This window comes from Hippopotamus amphibius, chromosome 8 (genome assembly GCF_030028045.1).
Source record: "Hippopotamus amphibius kiboko isolate mHipAmp2 chromosome 8, mHipAmp2.hap2, whole genome shotgun sequence".
Taxonomy (NCBI): Eukaryota; Metazoa; Chordata; class Mammalia; order Artiodactyla; family Hippopotamidae; genus Hippopotamus; species Hippopotamus amphibius.
Window position 1 is genome coordinate 116058489 of NC_080193.1, and position 24783 is coordinate 116083271.

The 24783-nt window shown below is 36.2% G+C and overlaps 1 protein-coding gene and 1 pseudogene across 1 annotated transcript in view; both read right to left on the bottom strand.

Moving 5' to 3' along the window:
• Positions 1–4437: 4437 nt before the first annotated feature.
• LOC130858051 (dnaJ homolog subfamily B member 9-like) lies at positions 4438–5109 on the bottom strand (annotated as a pseudogene).
• A 5622-nt stretch (positions 5110–10731) lies between these two features.
• FAM171B (family with sequence similarity 171 member B) overlaps positions 10732–24783 on the bottom strand; it is a 58611-nt gene continuing 44559 nt past the window's right edge. The window contains exons 5-8 of the mRNA XM_057747252.1: positions 23375–23545; positions 20164–20280; positions 15581–15704; positions 10732–15343 (exon numbers count right to left, since the gene is read on the bottom strand). Coding sequence (XP_057603235.1) covers positions 13999–15343; positions 15581–15704; positions 20164–20280; positions 23375–23545 — 1757 coding nt within the window. The 3' untranslated portion in view covers positions 10732–13998. The remainder of the gene's footprint in view (positions 15344–15580; positions 15705–20163; positions 20281–23374; positions 23546–24783) is intronic.

Sequence of the window (24783 nt, forward strand, 5' to 3'; positions counted from 1 at the left end):
ATTTTGGGTGTTTTACGGTTCCATGTAAAATTTTGAATTATTTGTTCTAGTTCTGTGAAAAATGTCATGGGTAATTTGATAGGGATCACATTAAATCTGCAGGTTGCTTTGAATAATTTTGCCATTTTAACAATATTAATTCTTCCAGTCCAAGAGCATGGGATATCTTTCCATTTCTTTGCACCCTCTTTAATTTCCTTTATTAATGTTTTATAGTTCTCAGCATATAAGTCATTCATCTCATTGGTCAGGTTTATTCCTAGCTTGTTGTTTGTTTTTTTGGTACAATTTTAAAAGGTGTTGTTTATTACATTCCCTTTCTGATATTTCATTGCTAGTGTAAAGAAATGCAACCAGTTTCTGAATGTTGGTCTTGTATCCTGCTACTTTGCTAAATTCATTTATCAGATCTAGTAGTTTTTGTGTGGAGTCCTTAGGCTTTTCTATATATAGTATCATGTCATCTGCATAGAGTGACAATTTTACCTCTTCCCTTCTTATTTGGATATCTTTTATTTCTTGTCTGATTGTTGTGGCTCGGACTTCCAATACTATGTTGAATAGAAGGGGTGAGTGTCGGCATCTTTGTCTTGTTCCATATTTTAGCGGGAAGGCTTTCAGCTTCTCACTGTTGAGTATTGTATTGGCTGTGGGTTTGTCATAAATGACTTTTATTGTGTTGACATATGTTCCCTCTAAACCCACTTTGTTTAAGAGTTTTTATCATAAATTGATGTAGAATTTTGTCAAATGTTTTTTATGCATCTATTGAGATGATCATGTGGCTTTTTACTTTTCTTTTTTAATGTGATGTATTACATTCATTGATTAGCATATGTTGAACCATTCTTGTGAACTTACAATGAATCTCACTTGGCCATGGTATATGATCTTTTTTATGTGTTGTTGGATTCAGTTTGCTAATATTTTGTTGAGAAATTTTGCATCTATATTAATCAAAGATACTGGCCGGTAATTTTCTTTGTGGTGGTATCTTTGGTTTTGGTATCAGGGTGATGCTGGCTTCATAGAATGTCTTTGGGAGTGTTTCCCCCTCTTCAGTCTTTTGGAAGAGTTTCAGAAGGATTGGTATATGTTCTTTGTATGTTTGGTAGAATTCAACTTTTTGAAGACATTTGGTCCTGGACCTTTGTTTATAGGTAGTTTTTTTGTTTTTGTTTTTTTGTTTTTAATTAAAGATTCTGTTTCACTTCTAGTGGTTGGTCTGTTCAAATTATCTATTTCTTCTTGATTCAGTTTTGGTGGGCTGTATGTTTCTAGAAAGTGGTCCATTTCTTCTAGGTTATCAAGTTTGTTGGTATGTAATTGTTCATAGTATTCTCTTATGGTTTTTTTGTATATCTGTGGTATCAGTTGGGATTTCTCCTTTTTCATTTCTTATTTTATTTATTTGGGTTCTCTCTCTTTTCTTCTTGGTGGGCCTGGCCAGAGTTTTGTCCATTGTGTTTACCCTTCCAAGGAATCAGCTTTTGGTTTTATTGATTTTTTTCTATTTTTTAAATCTCTTATTTATTTACTCTCTAATCTTATTTCCTTCCTTCTGCTGAACTTAGGTTTTATTTGTTCTTTTTCTAATTCATTTACATGGTAGGTTAAGTTGTTTATTTGAGATTTTTCTTGTTTTTTGAGGAAGGCCTGTATCGCTATTAACTTCCCTGTAAGAACTGTTTTTGCTGCATTCCATAGATTTTGTATGGTTGTGTTTTCATTGTTATTTGTCTCATTTTCATTTTTTATTTCCTCATTGACCCATTGGTATTTTAGTATAGCATCTTGTTTAGTCTCCATGTAATCATTTTTTCTCATTTCTTTTCCTGTGGTTGATTTCTGTTTTCATGTGGTTGTGATCAGATAAGATGCTTGAAATAATTTTTATACTCTTAAATTTATTGAGGTTAGTTTTGTGCCCTAGTATGTGGTCAATCCTAGAGCATGTTCCATGTGCACTTGAAAATAATGTGTATTCTGGTGTGGTTTTTTTTCAATGAATGTTGTGACAATATCAATTAAATCTAACTGTTCTATTGTATCATTTAGGATCTCTGTTGCCTTGTTGATTTTCTGTCTAGAAGATCTGTCCATTGATGTGAGTGGCATGTTAGTCTCCTGCTGTTATTGTATTCCCATCAGTTGCTCCCTTTACGTCTGTTAGTATTTGTTTTACATATTTGGGTGCTCCTATATTAGGTGCATATATGTTGATGGATATAAACTCTTCTTCTTGTATTGATCCTTTTATCATTATATAGTGTCCTTCTTTATCTTTCTTTATGGCCTTTGTTTTAGTCTATTTTGTCTGTTATGAGTACTGCAACTCCCATTTTCTTGTCATTTCCATTTGTATGAAATCTCTTTTTCCACCCCCTCACTTTTGATCTATGTGTGTCCTTTGCCCTAGGTGGGTCTCTTGTAGGCAGCATATTGTAGGCTCTTGTTTTTCATTCAGTCAGCCAGTCTTTTTTTTTTTTTTTTTGGCTGTTCCATGCAGCTTATGAGATCTTAGTTCCCTGACCAGGGATCAAACCCAGGCCTCCTATAGTGGATGCGCAGAGTCCTAACCACTGGACTGCCAGGGTATTCCCCACTCTGTGTCTTTTGATGGAAGCATTTAGTACATTGACATTTAAGGTAATTATTGATACATATGTATTTATTACCATTTCAAGCCTTGTTTCCCAGTTGAGTCTATTTTTTGTTTCTTTTTGTTTTTCTTTCTGTGGTTTGATGATTTCCTTTCATGCTTGTGTCCTCTTATTTTTGGTTTTTGTGAATCTATTGTATGTTTTTGATTTGTGGTTGTCCTGTTTTTCAAGTATGTTAACCCCTTCCTGTATCTTCTTACTTTAGACTGATACTCATAAATGCTTACATTCTAAACAAAACAAAACAAAAATTATATTTTCTTATTCTCCCTCCCCACATTTTATGAGTTCGATGTCCTTTTTTTTTTTTTACAATAGTATAAATTCACTTTCTTCGCAAATTTCAAATTAAAGATGATTACTAACAAATATATCTTCATGCAAAGTCTGCTTTTTCCCAACCAGACCTAAACAGGAAAGAACCAGTGGCAAGAATACTTGCTCCTAACAAGCAAATACACCAAAATTATAATTAACAAAATCTTCAAGATACCAAAATCTGTGAGGGAAGGAGGATGGAGGATGATAAGAAAGCAAGAGAAATTACTAAACAGCAATCAAACAAGGTCATCTCAGTGTTTTCAGATTAGTCGAAAGTAACTTCTAGAATATGGTCTATGATCAGTATAAGCAGCCCAATTGCTTATATACCCTCCATACTTCAGAACTGCTGAATAAACTTTTAACAACAAAATGACAACAGAGAACATCATATTGTAAATATTATATTTCTCTCACTCACAAAGTTGTATGAGATATTTACTAGTTTTAATATGTATCCATAGGATTAATACTCATATGGAGTATAACACGGAAAAGTGCAGAACTAAAGAAATAAGTCTATCTGAAAACAAAAGCACACATTTCTTAGGATTTAAAAATATTGCACATATTAAGGTTGCACAGAAATTACTGGCTGTTTTTACAAACAGAATGAGGTATTAGTCAATCTCTAAAGATGAGTGCAAGGAAGAAAAACCACACACACACACACAAAAATACATAAATCCATACTAAGACCTAAAGGGCCAACAACTAAGAAAGAAATGTGAAAAGATGTGTAAGTAAAATAGCTCTGATTTCAACACTACAAAATCATTAGCCAGGGACCAAACATGTAACAATCTCTTGGCAATATTTCATAAGTTTTCAACTTTCTTTTATTCTAATTGACTATGAGCAATACAATCATTTCCTTTACTTCAACTCTTCTCCATGGTTCTGTGGTAAATATTAAACCATACCTTTCTGAAGCTTTCAGTGGAAATTAACCAAGACACTGCTTGCTGTCCTTTGCTGAAGGACTCAATTATACAGTTTCACATATATTTTGCAACCCAAGTCAGAGACGCTGCAGAGCATGCAATTTTAAATTAGCAAAGGTTTCACTCCAAAAAATCACTCAAGTTCCCACAATTTAAATCTACAATAACTTTTAAAGTTTAACCTTTAAATATTTATCAAGCAAATTCATTCTTTCCCTGGTAATAAAACTGGTCATGTTAATAAGCCCAAGGGCAGGTAGAGAAAAAAGACCAGGCAGAATTATAATATCTTTTTTTAAAGAAACTTGCCTAATCAGGGAAATTAATAATTAGCTATTTCTCTACTAACTGAATGCTGAATTTGTCAAAAACAATTTAAATATATTTACTAGCTATATCAAGTTAAGTGAAATCATGCACTTGTCAAATACTTCACAAAAAGTTGGTTCTGTATCAAAGATGTTGAAGAGTCTACTCGTTGGGTTTAATGAGAACAGAAAAAGAATGAACTACTGTCCTGAACAGTCAGTGTATGTAGTAACCATATTTCCTCTTCGTTGAGGGACAGTCCTACAGTGCTTGCTAGATCCATGAAATCTATTTTCATTCAGTCTGTACTGTATGTCGATTGGTGGTGGTGTCAAAACCACTAAAAGAAAACATTTTCTCCATATCTTTAAACATGTCATCAAACAACCCACCTCCAAAAGAAAACTCCTGGAAATGGTACCTTTGTCTACTGGAACAATTCTGGCGTGTCTGGAAGTGATTTTCAAAATTCTTCTTGGACCCATTGTTTTGGTTTTGATCAAAAAAACCAAAGTCTTTAAGTCATCAAAATTGGAGTTAAATGACTGCTCAAAAGGACTTCCACTAGCTCTTTGTCCTTTACCATTAGTAAAAGCGCTATGTCCAAGTGTATCATATTCTTTTCGCCTATTAGCATCGGAGAGTGTTTCATATGCTTCTGCAATCTCTCTGAATTTTGCTTCAGCATCAGGGCTCTTATTTTTATCAGGATGGTACTTCATGGTCAACTTGTGAAAGGCCTTCTTGATCTGACGCTCTGATGCCGACTTTGGCACACCTAAGATATCATAGTAACTTTTTGAGGCCAAAATTAATTCAGTTATCATTAAAACGCAGATTGCAAAGATGAAAACTGACTGGGGAGTGGCCATTTCTAGTATCCTCACACTCCTCCCGCTGCCACCGCCGTGTCCCCTCACAGCCCACTCCCCACTCTGATGTCCTTTTTTATATCTTTATGTTTATCCTTTTGCTATTCCTTGTGTTTATCATCACTTTCACAAATAGCTTTTTTTTTTTTCTTTTTGATCTGTATACTGGCTTATTTAAGTGATTTACTTTCCAATTATGGTTTCCTCTTTCCTGTATTTTCTTGCTTCTTTTCTATTTAGAGAAGACCTTTCAATATTTCAGTACTAAACCTATTAGGATAGGTTTAGCATTGCTGTATTCTTTTAGTTTTTGCCTATCTGAGAAAGTCTTTATCTCTCCTCCTATTCTAAATGATAATCTTGCTAGGCAGAGTATTCTAGGTTGACAGTTTTTCCCTTTCAAGACTTCGAATATATTTTACCATTCCCTTCTGGCCTGCAGCATTTCTGTAGAGAAATCAGCTGGTTCCCTTGTAATTAACTCTGTTTTTCTCTTGTTGCTTTAGAACCCTCTAGCTTTAACTTTTGACATTTTTATTATAATATATCTTGCTGTAGATCTGTTTGGATTTTTCTTGTTTGGGACCCTCTGTGCTTCATGTATCTGGATATCTGTTTCTTTCTTTAGGTTTGGAAAGTTTTCAGCCATACTTTCTTCAAATACATTTTCAATCACCCTTTCTCTTTCTTCTCCTTCTGGGATCCCTATTATTCAATTGGCATGCTTTATAGTATCCCATTAGGTCTCTTATATTGCTTTTTTTTTTTTTTTTTTTCATTTGGCTGTCTGTCTGCTGTTTTGATTGGGTAATTTCCATTATTGTATCTTACAGATCACTTATTCTTTCTTCTTCATTATTTGTTCTGCTATTCATTGCCTTTAGCTCAGCTTTTGCCTCAGGAAATGAATTTTCTAATTTTTCTTGGCTCTGCCTTTTAGTGTCTAGTTCCTTTTTACAGTAATCTGCATTTCTGTCAATAGCTTTTCTTAATTCCTTCAGTATTTTTATTACCTCCTTTTTGAAATCGGTGTCTATTAGACTGAAGAGCTCTGTTTCACTGTTTGTTCCTTCAGAGGAATTCTCTTGGTCTTTCACCTGGGAGTGGTTCCTCTGCTTCTTTATTTTGCTTGTATTTCTTTTACTCTGTGAGCTTAGGAGAAACAATTATCTACTGTAGTCTTGGGGAGCTATTTATATGCAGCAGCATCCCTGCGTAGCTTGTGTGGGTTTAATATTTTTTTCGCGTGAGGGCTGTTTTTGGTTTGGATGCTTGCTGTCTCTTTCTTCAGCATGTGCTGGCCGTTATTCCCTTGATAGGGGGTGTGCAGGTGAGTGGCCTGTGCCTGCTCCCAGGAAGGCAGAGGCAGCAGTTGGTGCCCAGTCTTGGAACCCTCGGAGGCAGGCCCCACATGTTCTTGGGGAGGTGGGGGCAGTGGTTGGCACCCAGTTGTGGGACTCTCGGCAGTGACAGCAGTCCACACCCAACTCTGGAGTCCAAGTTGGCAGTGGTGTCTTGCACCCACCCCCAGAGCTTGTGTAGGCAGTGCCCTGCTGCCTGAGAGCACATGCACATGGAGAAAGAAGTTCTTATGGTGGTCCCACGCCTCTCCTGGCACACTCCCCACTCCTTGCCTCTCTGGTGGGCCCAGGCTTCTTCCTGTACTCCCTCGGTTGTGGCATACCACGCCCTAGCCCCCTCAAGCTGTCTCCACACAGCCAACCCCAATCCTCTCCCCAGATCTGACCTCCTTAGCCCTAGCCTTGGTACCCAAGCCCCTACCCACCTCAGCAGACAAGCAGGCATCTCGGGCTGGGGAGTGCCAGGTGGTGGCACAGACCATCTGTACAGGGTCTCTCCACTTTGCCTTCTGTGAACTGCTGTACTTTCCTCCAAATCTCCAAGGTCCCCCTCTGTCCTGGCTGATCTTCCTGCCAGTGAGGGGACTTCCCAGTGTGCAGAAACCTTTCCTCTTTCTCAACTCCCTTGCAGGGGTGCAGGTCCCATCTCAATTCCTTTCTTTCTTTTTTTTTTCTTTTTTCTTTTATCCTACCCAGTTACCTGAAGATTTTCTTGCCCTTTTGGAATTCTGAGGTCTTCTGCCAGCATGTAGTAGATGTTCTGTGAGAATCATTCCACAGGTAGATGTATCTTTTATGTATTTGTGGAAGAAGGTGAGCTCCATGTCCTACTCCTCTGCCATCTTGATCTGATCCTAAAAAGAAATGATTCTTCTTCCCACCTCATCTGGTAGCATCCTAATGCCATCTCCCACAGTACTTGTGCCCCACTTGCACTAGGACAGGACAGCAATCCAATCATAGAAAGAGATGTCTGTGGCCCCTTATTGCAGATACCCCCAAACTTCACCCTGATCCTCTTGTCCCCACACTGAAACTTCTGGGAGGGGTACCCGTAAAGTGCTCCTTTCATCACCACAGGAGGTAAAGTGAGGGGATAGCTTCCTTCAATAACAAGCCCCCCCCCACTCCCCCCAGAAAGGGCAATTCTCTGCTTCCCCATCTTCCTCTTAGATTAATAAAATGAAGGGCGGTGTGAAGTTAGCATCAATTCTGCAAAAAGGCTTCTCTCAACAGACCCTTTATAGAGATGGTTGACCTGATAACTGAGGGTTCTCTGGACTTAAAACACACGTGTTTTATTCTTCCTCTATGGACCTGAGTCTTCAGGCTACCAGGAAAGCTCCTACTCAATGTTTTGGTCCATTCTTTTACAAGTTTTAGAACACATACAAAATATCAGTGAAGAGATCAAGAAAAAGTTTTGAGAAACAATTTTTTCCTGAAGGAAATTGTATAATTACATACTTTTAGTGTATATAATATATATTTCAGATTAATGAAAATGTAGGGAAAAACTACTAGGGTGAGGATGTTTAGAAGTAACCCAGTTTCCTTTGATTCATGAATCACTGAATAATGCATCCATAAAAATCCTCTTCTTCATGCCTCTTTGATGGTTGTTGCTAAATCATTCTAGATAGCTGAGCAGTTATTGAATTATATGAGACAATATGAAATATGGGAGGCAAACTATGCATGAGAGCAGCTGAGTAGTACCCCAATTTATCATATCCCCTAAATAATTTGAGTGGTTCTCTTCTTTCTCTAATTCCTAATGGTCCTAATTAAAAAGCACAACAATAGTGGCTGTAAGGAGAACTCTGGCATCTGGAGGCTACACTTTGATCATTGGCTATCAGTGATATAGGTTTAGTGTGCAGTGATAATCAGCTCTTAACTGGAGATATTCCTATTGGTTAAACAGGATTGAATCACTAAAGCAACCCTTCGTAATTTATAAATTCATCAAATGTAGTGTCATCGATCAATAATATTTGCCTGGTCTTTGCTTTTCCTTTGTACCACCTTCAGTCTTAGAATATTACTGTTCTGAACATTGTCAGAGCCATGTAACGTGAAGAAGCTGAAGTTTACTAGCAATGTGAAGTGTCATGGCTTGAAACCAGATCTCCTAACTTTTGCTCCCTTGTTTGTAAAATATTTATTGAAAATCTACATTGTGAAAATGCCAGACAGAAAAAAGAGAACAAATTTAGTAATGAAGAAATTAACATAAAAATAATTATTTGCCACTTATTTTAAAATAAGATTCTACTTACAAAAATTAAAATTATATTCAACTTGAGATGTAAAGTCAAAATCATGTCTATGAAATTTAAAAGGAGATGCTGAAGTCACTGTCTTTTTTTACTTTCAACTTAAATATATACACATCAGTTTGTAAAACCCAAAATTCTTAAACAGAATTGATATTTTACTTATATCTTTATTTATTACATAGTCTTTTATCACCCTACTTATCCTTTCTTGACCATTTCACCTTTGCCTGTGTCTTCAAACAGCCATCTGAAATTCCCCAAATTTCTCCTGCCTGCATCATATATAATATCTGATGTGACCCTAATAGCTAACCCAAGATGGATTCAAAGGTGCACATGAAATCTCCTAGATACCCCACTGATCCTTTTAACTTGGAATATCCAAAAGAAAATGACAGATCTCCTGTCAAGCCTTCCTCCAGTCACTTAGTTACCCAATAATCAGTAATAAACACCAAATGAAAAAATTAATGAGAATAAAATATCTGTAAAAGTACATGTTAATAACATTTGTATATTTAATGGACATAAGTCTTTCAGGAGTCATCTAAGTTAGAAATCAGGGTTTCAAGATAGTATTTATTTCAGAATGCTGGAGGTTGGAGATAAATTTAAGCTGAATAAATTTACTTTAAAAATATTTTCTACGTACAACAAAACGATCTTTATTTTCCAGGCTGAAATATGGGGGTATATAAAATAAAAGTTATTTTGAGATATCTATTGTTCATTGCTTAATAGCTACAATTCTACTTTTCAATACAGTATTTAGGAAAGGTTCTTAACCAAGATGTTCACGTATAATAAGCCCAGAGACGCCTGAGAATATAATTATCTGGTTTGTTTTGAATCAGACTGTCTGCAGTTAGTCTAGGGTTTTAATAAGGTCTGTAGGGATTAGAACCAGTCAACATATGAATTATGAAACTTCTAGTCAACCTGAAGAACATAAGAAAAAAAAAAGACTAAATCACGTGGGAAATCGCAGTATCCTTACAGGACTATGGAATATTATTTACAACCACAGCAAGTGTAGGTTTGAAAATCACGATATATAAGATTCAACCAAGAAAGATTTTTCCACCAAAGATTTTTTAAGAATACCATATACTTCTTCTCAACACGTGAACTTTCCCAGCAGAATAGGCAGATATGCATCTACTATAGCAAACACAAAGTGGAGAAAAGTGTTACTGCAATGTTTTGACAAACACCACAGGTAATTTTAAAATGTGATCTTTAAGCTTAGCTATCTTAGAAAGAGACACCAGACTCCCCTAGATGGAGACCAGGCCCTGACAAAGGTGGCCATAGCCTGGCTTGCACTTGGCAGGGATCCAAACGGAAGTATCCATCTCAATGCCAGTGTTGAGGGTCATAATCTCCACTGCATTTGTGAGTAGATTCAAAGCCCAATTCGCTTTAGAACTGACCAAAGGTATTTCTAGTACCATATTTATTTATATAAATTGTACAAAATGTCTAAAAACATGGAAGTCAGGATAATCATTCTAAAAGATAGTCTAAAGACCCAAAATACAAACTACATGAACTTAGGCATTGTTCAATTAACTGAGCAGAAGGGCTCTTGAAGGAGATCTAACTAAGTATAAACAGCCTTTGTGTTATTTAGTCTTGGGTTTAAAGTCAAAAGAATTTTTTAACAGAAGCTGTAGAGGGATGTACTGTATCATTTCTCACTTAAAATATAAAACTGCAACTCCCAAAATATCTATCATATTATCTTGAAAAGTCTTTTCATTGAATGGAAAAATAATTTGTCGATACTCAGCTTTAATAGTAAAAATGTGAACTTTAGAGAACATGAAATAAGAAATCAAGTTCATTATATAAACAAAGGATCTTCAAATATTTTACTATAGGGAGTTTAATAAAGAAAAAATATTGAACATCTACTAGATTAAATAATTTAGGGAGGAATGTTTCATAGTTTACCCAAAATAAAACAATGCATCAAGTACATTTTTAGATTTTATTATCTTTAATGAACTGTGTTTAATATTTTACAAATCTTTAGACTGTTAACAGTTTTCAGCAGTAAATATAGTAGTAATGGCATTAAGTACACTGAAATGTGAGATTCCTCTGATGAAAGAATACAAAAGCTAGAAACACTTGGAAACAAGAGGGCAAAATGTCAACTCTAGGTCTGAAATGGAAATTAACACAGTCAAATTGTTCACAGCCTTAGTACATGGAGAAATGAACAACTCATTCCCTATAAATGTATATGTAACTTTGAGCTTCACCTTCCTCGAAAATTTTGAGGGACATTATTTGACCCACAGATCCCTAAAACTCTATACTATGTATTGATACCAGAGGATTCAAACACACAGAAAGTGATCTGAAAATGACTGCCAAAGCAAAGAAGCGCTTTTATTCCTCAACATTTGTGACCTTCGTGGTATACTGTGTATTATAAAAGGGCATAATCCCTATACAACTGCATAAATGTCATAAAAATTGATTTTATAAATTCAAGATCATAATATGTATTTAAAAATACATATAGCTGTGCTTTAGTAAATGAATCCATCAGTTAATTGAGGAATATTTTTGCTTTTAAGATATATCCAAAGTATATACAAAGGATCCACAAATGTTAACAATTTGTGACCAAAATTCTCAAGGTTTTTATTTGCAAAAAACTGTTGGTTTTCAATTTAAAAATTTTAAGAAAGTTGTGAATATTGTAGGTTTAATATCACTTGGGTTAAGAAAAAGGAGATGGCTTCAGCTTTTTAACAGGAAATTTGTGAACTACTCACAAATGAGAAGTTACACATTTTGGATCATTAGAAAAGATAAATTGCCTATACTTCCCAATTGAAAACAGAATGTGCCGTGTATAAAAAAATAAGATTTTATTCTGAAAACAAAGTATTTCTAGAAAAGCCCTTGGGGATACACCTTCTCATTTCCTTTACATGAGAATGAGTAAGTGGCATACCTGAATGGTATACCCTTATATCAACGTATTCCATTACCAACATGAGTGATTGAACATTTTTAAGGGTGGGAAAAATATACACTTAATATTGAAATGCAATATATTACTATATAGTTTCTAACTTCATTCCAACATAAACAATGTATCAATATAAACTGGATTAAAAAAGAATTAAACACAAAGAGATGTTACTGGCATGCAAAATTCATTGTTCCAACGTGAAACACTAGGTCTATATTTTTAATTAATAAAAACTGCACATCTGTTTAATTTGGCTAACAGAAAGAAAATGCACATTTAAGAAAGATGTTATCATATCCTTCTAATAAAGCAAGTCTATATCAAAGGCACTTCAGCAGAGCACTAACTCAACCTTTTCCAAATCATTTTCATTCATGCCACTTTTACTACATCTTTCTGTGTAAAACCAATAAGAAGTCGCCTCTAATTTTGGACCTTATCACTCCCCCCCAAAAAAATAAATCTAGGTATTACCCAAAACATTTATCTCTTCCATGGATTGGGATAGAATATAGCGAGTTTTTGCCTATGCCTTTAAATTCTTTGGGTTAATACAGAAAGGTAGGAGTGTTATCTGACAGGTTAGATGCTTCAGAAATGGTTACAGGAAAAAATTGGCTGAAGTCTACTGTCTTGGGGAAAAAGCTGTTGTCTTTTGTTGTATATCTATCTATAATTTGACTGAAGCTAATGTGGCTAATTTTAGTTCTTTCAACTTGTTTATGTGCCTTGGGTCTCTAAATCGCTCCCATGTTAATTAGTAGGGCATGAGAAATAAAGCAATTTAGTTTCATTTTTTTCCCCCAAGGGAAAGGGGAAGCTGCTTCAGACATTTGTCTTTATGGAAATTTTAAGAAAAATAGGAGGAGCTGAAATTAAAAAGAGCTTCATTTTTTAGGATATATGAATGATAATTCAGAGTTGAAAACACAATTAAAAACAGCTGTTGAATGTGTTGACACTGAATTCTTTGCTATGATGAAAAGAATATGAATATATTACTTCCAAATCTGAAAAAAATATTATATTTATATAACTTAAATCATTTAAGTGATTTACTTTTCCCATGAAACTGAAACTGTTTTTCTCAAACATTTTTTATGACTGTCAGCAGAAAAAAAAAAAATCTGGATATATACCTAGTATAATGAAGGTATTTTTGAGTCTCAGGGAAATAGCATTTTTTTTCTGGTTGACATTTCAGAAAAAATTGAGATGTTTATTTCCTTTCGCTCCAAAATTAAAATTATTTTAATTTGGGGTGTTCATAAACTTTCAATTCATTGATTTCTTAAATCAAGTTGAACAGTATTTAAGTGACTGAATTTTTTTTTAATAGAAGGAATATCTTAAAACTGATTTTAGCCTACATGTATCAATGTATCAGTGAGTCTTAAAGACTGGGAAGAGGGAGGAATGTTTGGGGTTTTGTTTTGTTAGGTTGGTAAAAAGTTTTCCTTGACAGCTAAGCCCACTTTACTCTGGGTGATAGGAAAGGGGGTAAGAAATTTTTTAATAAAAGGTCTGTATCAGAGCATTCATTTCTCAGATTTCAAAAAAAACTAACACCTTTTCGTTCTGTGAAGTTATATCCAAAAACAACCAAAGAGCTGGCACTTCCCTCTCTAACAACCAAGTAGCTTCTTGTCCATCTTATGTGAGAATGGAATTTACTTTTGGGTTGATACAATACACATGCTGTTTAAAAGAGAAAGAATGAGGTTTGGCCTTTGAACTCTAGAATAACATCTACCTGGAACATTTATCAAGTTATTTTCAAGTATAGGCAGTGGAGAACATAATAGTAACATTTCACCAGAATATGATGCCTGAAGAATACAGTTTCATTTCTAAATGTTTCACAGGGGTCGTCATCAAAGCAGAAGCAACATTTTTGGAAGCAACTTTAGGAGTAAACTTTTCACTGCCATCCTGCAGAGTCGGGGCTCAACTTGCTGACTGAGCAATATTTTCATATAACTAACATCTTGAAGCTATTTTACATTTTGAACCCTTGGATACTTTAAATTCACCACCCCAAAATGAATGAAAAGAATAGGCCAGAAAAAGCATTCCTTGGTATCTTTCTCTCTCACTACTGAATTACCATTTTACTATTTACTCTGCTTGAGACGTGTCCAGGGACCATGAAATTGCTAAGTCTCAACTTCTTCAGAAGTTCATACAGCAATTTACAACAAGAAGCAAGAATAAACAGCACGAGACAGCAGAGACACAACCACTCTTGGTGTTAATTTATGGGAATCAGTGGGCGTTCCTCTCGCTTCTTCCAGATGTTAGTCTTGCTATCTTTTTTGGCTAGCGGCGGTCTGCCCCTTTTTCTCGTGGGGGATATATTGGCTTCAAAATCTTCAACGGTGCTTTTTCTTCCTGGGGACTCTTCCCCAGGATGCTCCATGATAGCTCCACTCCCTCCGTCTAGGATGTGCCTTAAAGCTGGGTCCTCGGGGGAGCAGACAGTGGTTCCACTCTCACTACTGCTCAGGTCTAAATCTTCTAAGTAAAGGATCTTAGGCTGATGCATACTTTTGATGAAAGTTTTCTCCCTCTCCAGTTTTCTACTCAAGTGGTGCTCATTCATGTCCACCCCCGAGTCCAGACTTGTGTCATTGCTCTGGGCTCTCTTGCCCTTTTTCAGGTCTATGAAGGAGTGCCGCACCTGTGCAACTGGCTTTCCATCAAGAGACACAAACCAGGCTCTGGGATGGGGGGAGGGCTTTCCTTTGGACAGTTCTAAGAGGGTTTGTTCTGAAATCCCTTGAAGCTCTGATGAAAAGGGAGTCATTACAACAGCTTCATTTAGTGTTCCAGGAACAGAAACAGATTCTAGTAGGCTGTTTGAATACCGGCTCCAATCTGAAGTTTGGGATGGCAAGCTCTGTTGACCTTCAAGTGGGATATTCTCTTCCCCGGCATCTGGGGGCTGTGCATGAGAATGCATTGGCATTTTGGGTAATGTCTGTGTAAAGTTCTCTCTATTTACTGGTTCCATCAATTGGCCATAGACTAACTGTCCCTTCCTTGGCAAAGTAGCTGACTTAGCAGTATGTAACTGCTCTGGAGTGGAGAAGAGGTCAGATGTCTGAAGGATGGCAATGGGCTGGCTGTAGATGTGCATAAGCTGTTCTGGAATGTGGGAATGCCCATACACCTCTTCACTACCTGTGAGATACCGCTTTTCCTCTTGAGCATCACCTAGAGACGAAGATATGTTGTTGTTAATATGTTTAGATTGTTTGGACCCTACACTGGGCTCCAAAGACTGTGTCGGGTTTCTTGAGTAATTATTTTGATTGACTGACAGAAATGAAACATCTTCATTGTAAATTTTTAAATTGTCCCGAGTTTTTACCATGGAAACTCTTTCTTCTGCGTCTAGCTTTGATGGTTCCTTTTTCTGAGGGCTGTACGAGGAGCTTTTGGCATTGAATAACTGTGACTTGTCTTCGGTTTTTAATGCAACTTTGACTGAACTGATGTGATTTATGTGAGTTGTTGAAGTTGTCTGGTCTCTCTTGAGGACCTCGAGTTTAGTGATATTTCTTTCTCTTTTCTGCGGACTACCACACTTATCTCTAGAGTAGAAGAGAAGGCAAAAAATGTTTAAAACTTATCTAGGATGTTTCATTTTTAAGTATTTCATAATGTTTATTATAGATGCAATGCTATTGTTAGAATATATTCATTTTAATTTTAATCTATAGATTTTAAAGATCAAACCATTGATTTCTATAAAGTTTGTAATACACAGAACTTACATGATACTATAATCTGATAGTTTCTGTGTTCATACACATTAATGCTGTTCTTACCTGCAATAACAAAGAAGTACAGCAAAAAATCCAATGACAATGACTACTGTTCCTCCTAATATAGCTGTAAGAAACACTGTGTGGTAGGCCGTTATGTCCTTTGAATCTCCATTTATACCTGACCCTAAATGGTTCAAAATAAACAAAGGGAAAATATATTAAGTCAAGTTAAGTCAAGTTTTCAAATACGTCCTATCCTGGACGAGGCAGATTAAGTATGTGTACACAATTGTATTTATTTGCTCCTCTCCTTGGCAGGCTTCCCTGGGGGTGGAGAATACTTTCCCTACCCTCTTTGGGCTTAATCAATTGACTTGCTCTGCCCAGTGAAATGTGAGCACCTTAAATGAGGCTGCATGAATAGCCTGTCCTCTGGCTAAGGCCCCCTAGTATGTGAATAGTATATCTCAAAGTTTTGCTATTCCTTCAACCTAGGTTCTGGAATGAGAAAAAAATGCTTTTCCGGACTAAGCCAAGCCCAACAGTCATAAAATGAAAGCAACAAATAAGTGTTTGCTATTGCTAGCTACTGAAATAGCAGGTTTGTTACTGATGGTTGAGTATTACAGAAATTGGTACCAAGATGCTGAAATGCTGCTATGACAAAAACTAAAATACGTGACTCTGGCTTCCAAGCCAAGCAGTGCGGAAATTGCTGCAGAAGGCAATAAAAATGGTGACCCAAGTTATGTGGTAGCAAAATATTTGCTGGAATAAAACTGGGGAGAAATATTTCTAACTACAGGTTTGTGTAAAGAGGTTTTGAGAAAGAATGTAGTAAGTGTTGACTTAATAGTTGCATTTGATTAAAAAAGAACTTTTAAAGTTAAACTCAAAAAAAAATTTGCCAAAGTAAGCTGGGATGAAAGGACTAAAGAGAATACGAAAATTGGGAGACTTGAAGAACTAAAAGCTGCAGCTCCTTCAGGCCGAGGAGATGCCATGATCCCAGTAAGCTAAGCCCAGCAGAGGCACAGGTGGACCCCTTATTCTTCTTTACGAGAGCACATATATACAATGCTGCTGTAATCAGCTAAACTGCAGTAAAAGCAGACTAAACACAGGGATGATCAGTGTAGGCTATGGATACGATGCATGAAAATAAATGCAACTTACCTTGAGGTAATGTTTCAACATCACTAAGACTTCATTTTGCTCAAAAATGTATATGACAAGCTTACCGATCCGTATCAACTGGATTCTAACGTGTATTCAGGGTGATGAGACAACTGATTTTCTGGTCATCTCAACCATGAGAAAATGTCCATGAGGCTTTCAACTTCACCAAGGACACTAGAAAGACTAAGGATCATGTGGTCTTTAGATCCTTTAACTTTGGCATCATCTGAGTTGATAAAAGTAAAGTACTTGTAATATTAAAGGATTTGGAGAAGCAGTGCTGTGGTTATGCATTCAGACTTTGGAGCCAGAGGGCCTGAATTGGAATCCTGGCCTCACCCTTTATTTCTGCATGGTTTTCTTGGTCAGGCTTCATTTACTTGTGTCTCAGTCCATCCCTCTCATACCTCACCCATATGGGCTGTTACAAGGATTAAATGAGTTAGTACTTATAAAATATGGAGAACATTGCTTAGCACATGATAGGCACTCAGTAAGTGTTAGCTGTATTATACTTTGCTGTTAAATGAAACATCAAGATTATAGAAAAAAAGGCACTCCAGCATTGACCACTCTTTTCTATATGGTAACTGGTAATAAAATGTTTATCATATTGAGTAGGCAACCAAGCACAGCATCGCACAATATGAAATTTCTTCAAACAAAAAAGAGATGAGTAACAATTCTACATGCAGATTCTTATTCAGGATCCAGAACTGCAACAGAGTAAAGTCTGACTATAACTGGGTGAAATTCAACTTCTCCAAAGAATGTATGAATATATATTTTCCATATCATATTGAATATATAATAGAGTAATAGCTAACAATTTTCACTCCACAGAATTCCAGCAGAACTCACTTTTGGAATTAAGATGCTGACATTGTTGCATTTGTCGTAAATCTTACATGTATGACAATAGCAACAATGTATCTGCATGTGTGTGTGTGAGAATCAGTGTGTATGTGCATGCCCAAAAGGGGTTAAAAAGGTAGAAAATTACAGTATGTCTTCATGCAAATATACTTGAAAATGTATATTTAAAGAAATTAATGGTACCTGTTTAATAAATTCTATACTCAGCCACCTATTTATCTATAGCAATCTGTGAATAACTAATTGATTTTAATTTCTTGCGCTTAATATTTTTAAGGAATTCTAGAAATCTGATTTATTTTAAAAACAGATTTAGTATATTATTAACAAAATTATAACTAAAGTAGCTCCGGCACACCAGACCCTAACTAGCCCATCATAGGACCAATTTTGATTTTGCGGTAACATGCACATCCTAAAATGTTTAGGGACATTAGTGATCCTCATATCCAACTCTCGCAATTTAGAAAAAAGAAAACTAATAATACTCAGATGGGTAAGTACCTATTTCAAGCTCACCCAGTTAATTACTGTCAAAGCCAGAACTATAATCAAGTTATCCATATGTCTTGTAGGGACTTTTCAAAAGCATCACTAGAAGGTTTCTAATTCCAACTAAATGGGAATCCCACACTTCTATGTTAGTACTCTGATTCACACAAAATCGTTCCCAACATATAAGCTAAAACAAAACTTCCACCTACTTAGAAAATTACTTCAACTTTTATAATTCATAGTCATCTTGTATAAATTGGTTGCTTCAAGTATACTTCTCTATAAAACTCAAGTGCTCCTGAGGTCATTTTTATTAGAAATGAAATAACTCGAATTTAGTTGAGCTGAAGTATTAAATATTCATTGTTCTTTTTCATCAATATTTTATAGTTGCAAATCTAAAATGGGATAAGGTCAGACAGCTGGCAAGACTGCATGATATTTTGCACTATAAAAAACAAAAGTAACACCCTCTGGTTTCTGAATAAATAATCTCAAACACTAAGTTCAAACAAAAACAGAACATCCCTCTTGACTAATGATTACTAGCTCCTATTTCTGCTATTGGAATACTAAACTTTATCTTCACTGAAAAAAAAAAAGTCTTGTTACCTTGCATGGTTTAAAATTCAAAGGTGGTCAAATGTGAAATGAAAATATCAAACTATTAAAAATTTTTCAGAAAAAACTCAAAGCCTTCAAATTATTAATAGACAGTCACAACAGAGTTAGCCGATAAATTGCTACAGAGAAGTGCGTGTAAAATGTCATCCACATCCTGGATCAGGGTGTGCAGTGGGACCGTTCCTGAATAGCATGACATAGCCAGGTTGCAGCTGCCTTTCAGCTGGGAGCCAAGACACTAGATAAACCAAAAGAATTATATCTGACACATGATTAAAGACGAAGGAGTGACATATACATCCAGCTTTCATACTTTCCCTAAACTTTACTAAAATGACACTGAAAGTTTTGCTTTGTTTTGTTTTTATAAATATACAAGTCCATAGGTTAAAGGAGAATAGATAAGAGACAAGAGCAAGAAGATGCTGACAGTTGAAAAGTTGACTTAGCAGAGCTGGCAGCAGGGAAAGCCAAGAAGCAATTCAGTTTATACCAGCGAACACCCAGAAGGCCTAAGAAAGTGGCAGCAGGGCCATGGTGCAACCAGTCTACACTACAGCAGGTTAGAGGATTTCTTTTTTTAAGACGACTTGATGAAATATGCAATGTTTCAGTATTTTGAGATATTTACACAACTCAAGATGTAGGATTTCTAAGTACAAAGTATATAGATAATCGGATACCATGTTAAATCTAGGAAAAATGAAATAGTCATATTCTAGGAGAAATAAGTCAGTCATTCCTAACAGCCCTTGGTTTTTGTCTACCTTCTGTTCATATGTCAGGCCAATCTTCATTTGGGCCATAGCTTGTCTTACCTCGGGAACAGTCTGGGGACACTATTATTCAACAGCCCTGTCTCCTCCCCACCACACCCCCACCAGGGAGAATGCTCATGACCTAAGTTTGGGCCATCTAAATTCTTCCTCCCTAGAAAGGTCAGGAACAGTGTGAGGAAAAGACCACAAGGGGTTACAATCAGCTAGCATGAAGCAGCAATCTTCCAAAGACATTCAAGCAGGTCTGCTGACTGGGCCCTCTGGGAGTCCTGCCTTTTACACTCTGCTTCTTCAGCTTTCCCTAGGATCCTGAAAACTCCCTATATCCTAACACATTTTTTTTCAATTATCCAAAATTTGTTCCTGCTTTTTGCAACCAAAAGTTCTAATGGATCTGGGTAGGATTTATTCATAAAAAATAAACTAAGAATATTCTTGATTTGAATAAACTTCACACTTCAGAGTCATCAGATATTACAGCTATAAATGACCTTCGAGTTCATGGAACTTAATCTTTCCTTATACACATGGGAAAAATAAAACAAAGCTGAGATCAAGAGACTAGAAGCTCTTTCCACTGTCATACAGTAACTGGCATTGCTTAGAATAAAATGGGAATCTCCTAATATCAATTTCAGCATGACTATTTGGATTTTTTTTAATTTACTTTTTGATTTATTTTTACCATACCTCTAGTTCCTGGAAGTGGAGCTGCTATCCAGTAGCCCAAATGAGGTGCATCATATGTCCAAATTAAATGACTGTTATATTCCTTGACCATTCCCTGGCCGTGATGTACCCAAGCACCTGAAAAGGAAGGCAAGGAAAAATACTAATCAGTTTATATATCTTTAATGCTGATAGGAATTTGCTGATAGTCATGTACAGAATACTCTGCAGGACTTTTTCAAAGATTATGAAAACTGTGGCAATATATTATCATGGGATAATATATATATTACAGCATAATATAGTACATATTATATATTAAATAGAATGATTTGTTATGACTAAAGGAAACAAAGTCAATACAAATAAACTAAGGATGTAGATCTATCTAGGGAAATCATGACTCTCCAAATGTCTAAATTGTACATATTGAGATATGTCTTAATAAGAATGTAATTAAATCCAAATTTTTATCAGCAGGTGGTTGTTACCTGTTCTGGGATTCTGATTAAACACTTACAGTGTACATTTTATGGCCTTATTAATATTTGTATTAAATATTGTTTTGTTCTAGTACTGCTGGCATAGTTACTTTAGAACTAAATTTTTAAAAACTTTAAAAAAAATGCTATTCTGATTCAATGAAATATTATCCATAGAAAAAATTCAGTAAAACCAGTATCTTTTATGAACTCAGACATAATAAAGCTATTTATAAGTTTGTTGTATATTTGTATTAGGTTTATTATAATGATGTGTATCTGTAACATGTAAAACAGTGTTCTTAATAAGGTAGACAAACTTGAAATTATTGGAATGAGTCAACCTACTGCTTCTTAAATAATCACATTAAATTAAGCATTACATACGTGATAAGTCAATTCAAAAATTCTGCCACTGGAAGGTACATTAGAGACAAAGGTCTTTTTCAGGAGAAACAATCAGAAAGCAGAACTCAAAGGAGATATTCTTCTTTAAAGTGTCTTAAAACAATTCTCTCATTCAACAATTAGGAGGTTGAGGCCAGAATAAATTGATTAGTTCAAAATCACACTGCTGGTACATGGACCAGAATGCAGGTCTTAGAGCTCTTCATCCAATGTTTTACAGTATGATACCACTGTGACACTGTGATTTATAATAGATATATATATATGGTCTTAATCCCTAATCCTGGCACAGAGCTTCTAAAACCTTGGAATTTCCTATGTGACAATATCCATAAATGTGAAAAGAGTGTCTTTTGTTGTTCGTAACAAGCCACTTTCAAGGACACCTGAGTTTACGTTAATAAGGTGAATTTTGGAAAGTCCCTGTGGATAGGGCCTGGTTGCCAGGGGACCCAACCTTGTGATTAGAGGGTTCGGCCTTTCATCCCCACCCCCACACACCCCTCTGGAGAAGGGAGAGGGGCTGGAGCTTGAACTTAGTCACCAGTGATCGATGATTTAATTGAGCACGCCTACATAGTGAGGCCCCCATAAAAACCCCTGAACTACAGGGTTCAGAGAGCAGAGCTGGTGAACACCTGGAGGTGCCAGGAGGGTGATGCACCCGGAGGAGAGAGCACTGAAGCCCCACGTCCTTTCTCCCATACCTTGCCCTATGCATTTCTTCCATCTAGCTATTACCAAGTTGCATCCTTCTAAATTAACCGATAATCTAGTTAGTAAACTGTCTTCCTGTGAGCTGTTCTAGCAAGTTATCAAACTCAAGGAGAGAGTCACGGGAACCTCCAATTTACAGCCAGCTGGGCAGAGGCATGAGTGACAAGCTGCACTTGCAATTGGCCTCTCGAGTTGGGGGTTGTGGGGCCAAGCCCATACCTGTGGGACCTGACACTAACTCCAGGTAGAGTGTGCCTAAAATGAATGAAATTTTAGGACACTTAGCTCGTGTTGGAGACCTGCTTGGTACAGGGAAAATACCCTCATACTTGGTGACCATAAGTGAAGTTTTGAGTGTAGAACAGAGTTTGTCCCTTACAACTACCATTGTTATCATATAGTTTCCAGTTTTTCTTAAAAAATCATGTACAGTATCTATGTTTTTATCTTCTGTAGTGAACATGTGTGTGTTTGTGCCTCACTACCTACCCTTCCAGTTACAGTGAAACCTCACTTCAAATCTTCTTTGAGGATCCACTGCTCCCTCTTCTCAGTCCACATGATTAGTTTAGGGCTCCAATCCCAGCTCCAACACATGACTTAAGCCTAAATAAACTGTGCAATCTATTTGCAAGCCACAAAGATTGGTTCTGAAATGGGCATGCAAACCCCATCCTACAAATTCAGTGATTCCAAGGGCTTCTGTAATAGCTACTAGGAAAAGAATTTCTCTTTCCGCTGGACTTTAACCTGGGTAGTGTAAAGTGAGAGCACCTACAGCCTTCTTGCCACTCAGAAGAGAAATCCTATTCCAGAAAGGTACGAACACAGGAAACAGATGAGACAAATCAAGTCCTGCAAAACTGTATCATGACTTAAGATGACAGTTCTACTCCTGGCCTTTTCAGTTGTGGACTGACTGATCATTTTGTTTTTGTTTTTGTTTTTTTTGTGAAGACTCCCACCTTATTTACATGGAAGGTGGGAAAACCAAGAAGAGAAAGTGCATCCAGCTGCTATTTAGGAGGCTAAACTCAGAAAACAAAATTGGTACCAAAGATTTTTTTTGGAAAAGAAATCTCTCTTTCTACCATACACACACACACACACACGTAACACACAGAGTCACTTATTTTCATGAAGTAAGCATGTGTTTATCAATCGCTTTAGCCAAGCTTTTAGATATACGTTCATATTGCCTATCAAAACAAAAACAAACCCATAGGAGCAGAAATAATAAAACAAATTTTATTCCTGCTCAAAATATAAAAAAATGGGAATGTCAGTAAATAATGCTCTCTTAAAATGTAAGAGTGATATTTTCCCCACAGTTGTATTATATTAATCAAAGTGGGGCCACTTTTGGTCATTGATAAAGTGCTTAAACTTATAATACTGATTTAGTGCTCTACTAAAGATAAAACATTCAAGTATAAATATTTTTATATGTTTTAAATAAAGCATAATAAAATTTAATATTCTATGTAAAATACAGAAATTGTCAATTATGCCTTTATAAAGCTGAAATTTTTTAATAAAAATATAGCAACATATTTCTAAAATAGAACATTCAAATATTCATAAAAATGCAAAATATTCAGAATCTTTTCACCTAGCTCACATACCTGTGTTCATATCAAATGTCCAGGCAGGTATGTGATCCCCTGCATTTATGTCATTTGTATGTAGAATAGGAAGAGAAATTTGAATAGAGCCATCCACCTTTAATTCTTTTCCTCCAGAATATATTTTCACACATATTGCAGCAAGAGGAGTCAATTCAATGCTTTCAAAACCTAAAAACAGAGGACAGTTCATTGAAATCATATGTAAAACACAAACTGTAGTTATATATTAACAACTAATAGAGGCCTAAAATATCTAGTTCCTCTATTTCACTCAGGGTTATCCATTTTAATATCAAATAAATACTGGATTCTATTTGAGGATTTTTAAACTATAAAAGGTATCATAAATAAATGCTATACTTGTGTAACACTGACAAATCAATAGGAATCTAAAGATCTAATTCTCTCAGAGTCCTCTGATTTAAGGTCACTGGAATCCAATTCAGTGTTTTTAAAAACCTACAAAACCAACAGGAAGCCAACTCTGTGAGGAGACATTTGAGCAGTGGCCAGATGAGAAGGTATCATCCATGAAGAAACCTCAGAGAAGAGCCTTCCAGGCAGAAGAAACCAGTGCAAAGCCCCCAGATCAGAAGTGATCTTGGCATGTGTAAGAACGAAGGAAGACTGGAGGGCAGAGCGAGATGGAAACAGCATAGGGCTGTTGGAGGACATGGAAAGAAATCCTCCTTGTCACTGCCACTGAATCTGGCATATGTCTTCAGTTATCAGACAGGGCAACCACTGACTTACTGGAGATTTTCTGTTATATATAAGAGAATTAACCTTTGTAAACCTCCTGAAACTCTAACCATAAGATAAGCAAAGTAATGCCATACATATTCTGTAGACTAGATGCACTGGTAAGTAATGCACTGTAAAAAGTACTATGTAATCTGTAAGTAATTATAATCTCTTATATCAAACTATTTATAAAGCCAGCTGGCTTGCTTAACTCCACCCCTCAGTTCTATGCAGTCAGTGGCGTCACATACTGGACGCAGCTGAAATGGATGAAATCAGCATCCCACCATTTGGGATAAGGCCAACTCACAGAAAAAGGAAAAAATAGTCTGAAAGACAATGAGGAGGAAACTTTAACAAAAAATGTTCATACTCATAGAACTCTAGAATTGTGCGATCCAGTACAGTAGCCACAAGCAGCATGTGGCAATTTAAACTTTTTTTAAATTATTTATTTTATTGGCTGTGTTAGTTCTTCATTGCTGCACACAGGCTTTCTCTAGTTGTGGTGAGTGGGGGCTACTCTTCATTGTGGTGCGTGGGGGCTACTCTTCATTGTGGTGCATGGGCTTCTCATTGTGGTGGCCTCTCTTGTTGCAGAACATGGGCTCTAGGCACGTGGGCTTCAGTAGTTGCAGCACATGGGTTCAGTAGTTGTGGCT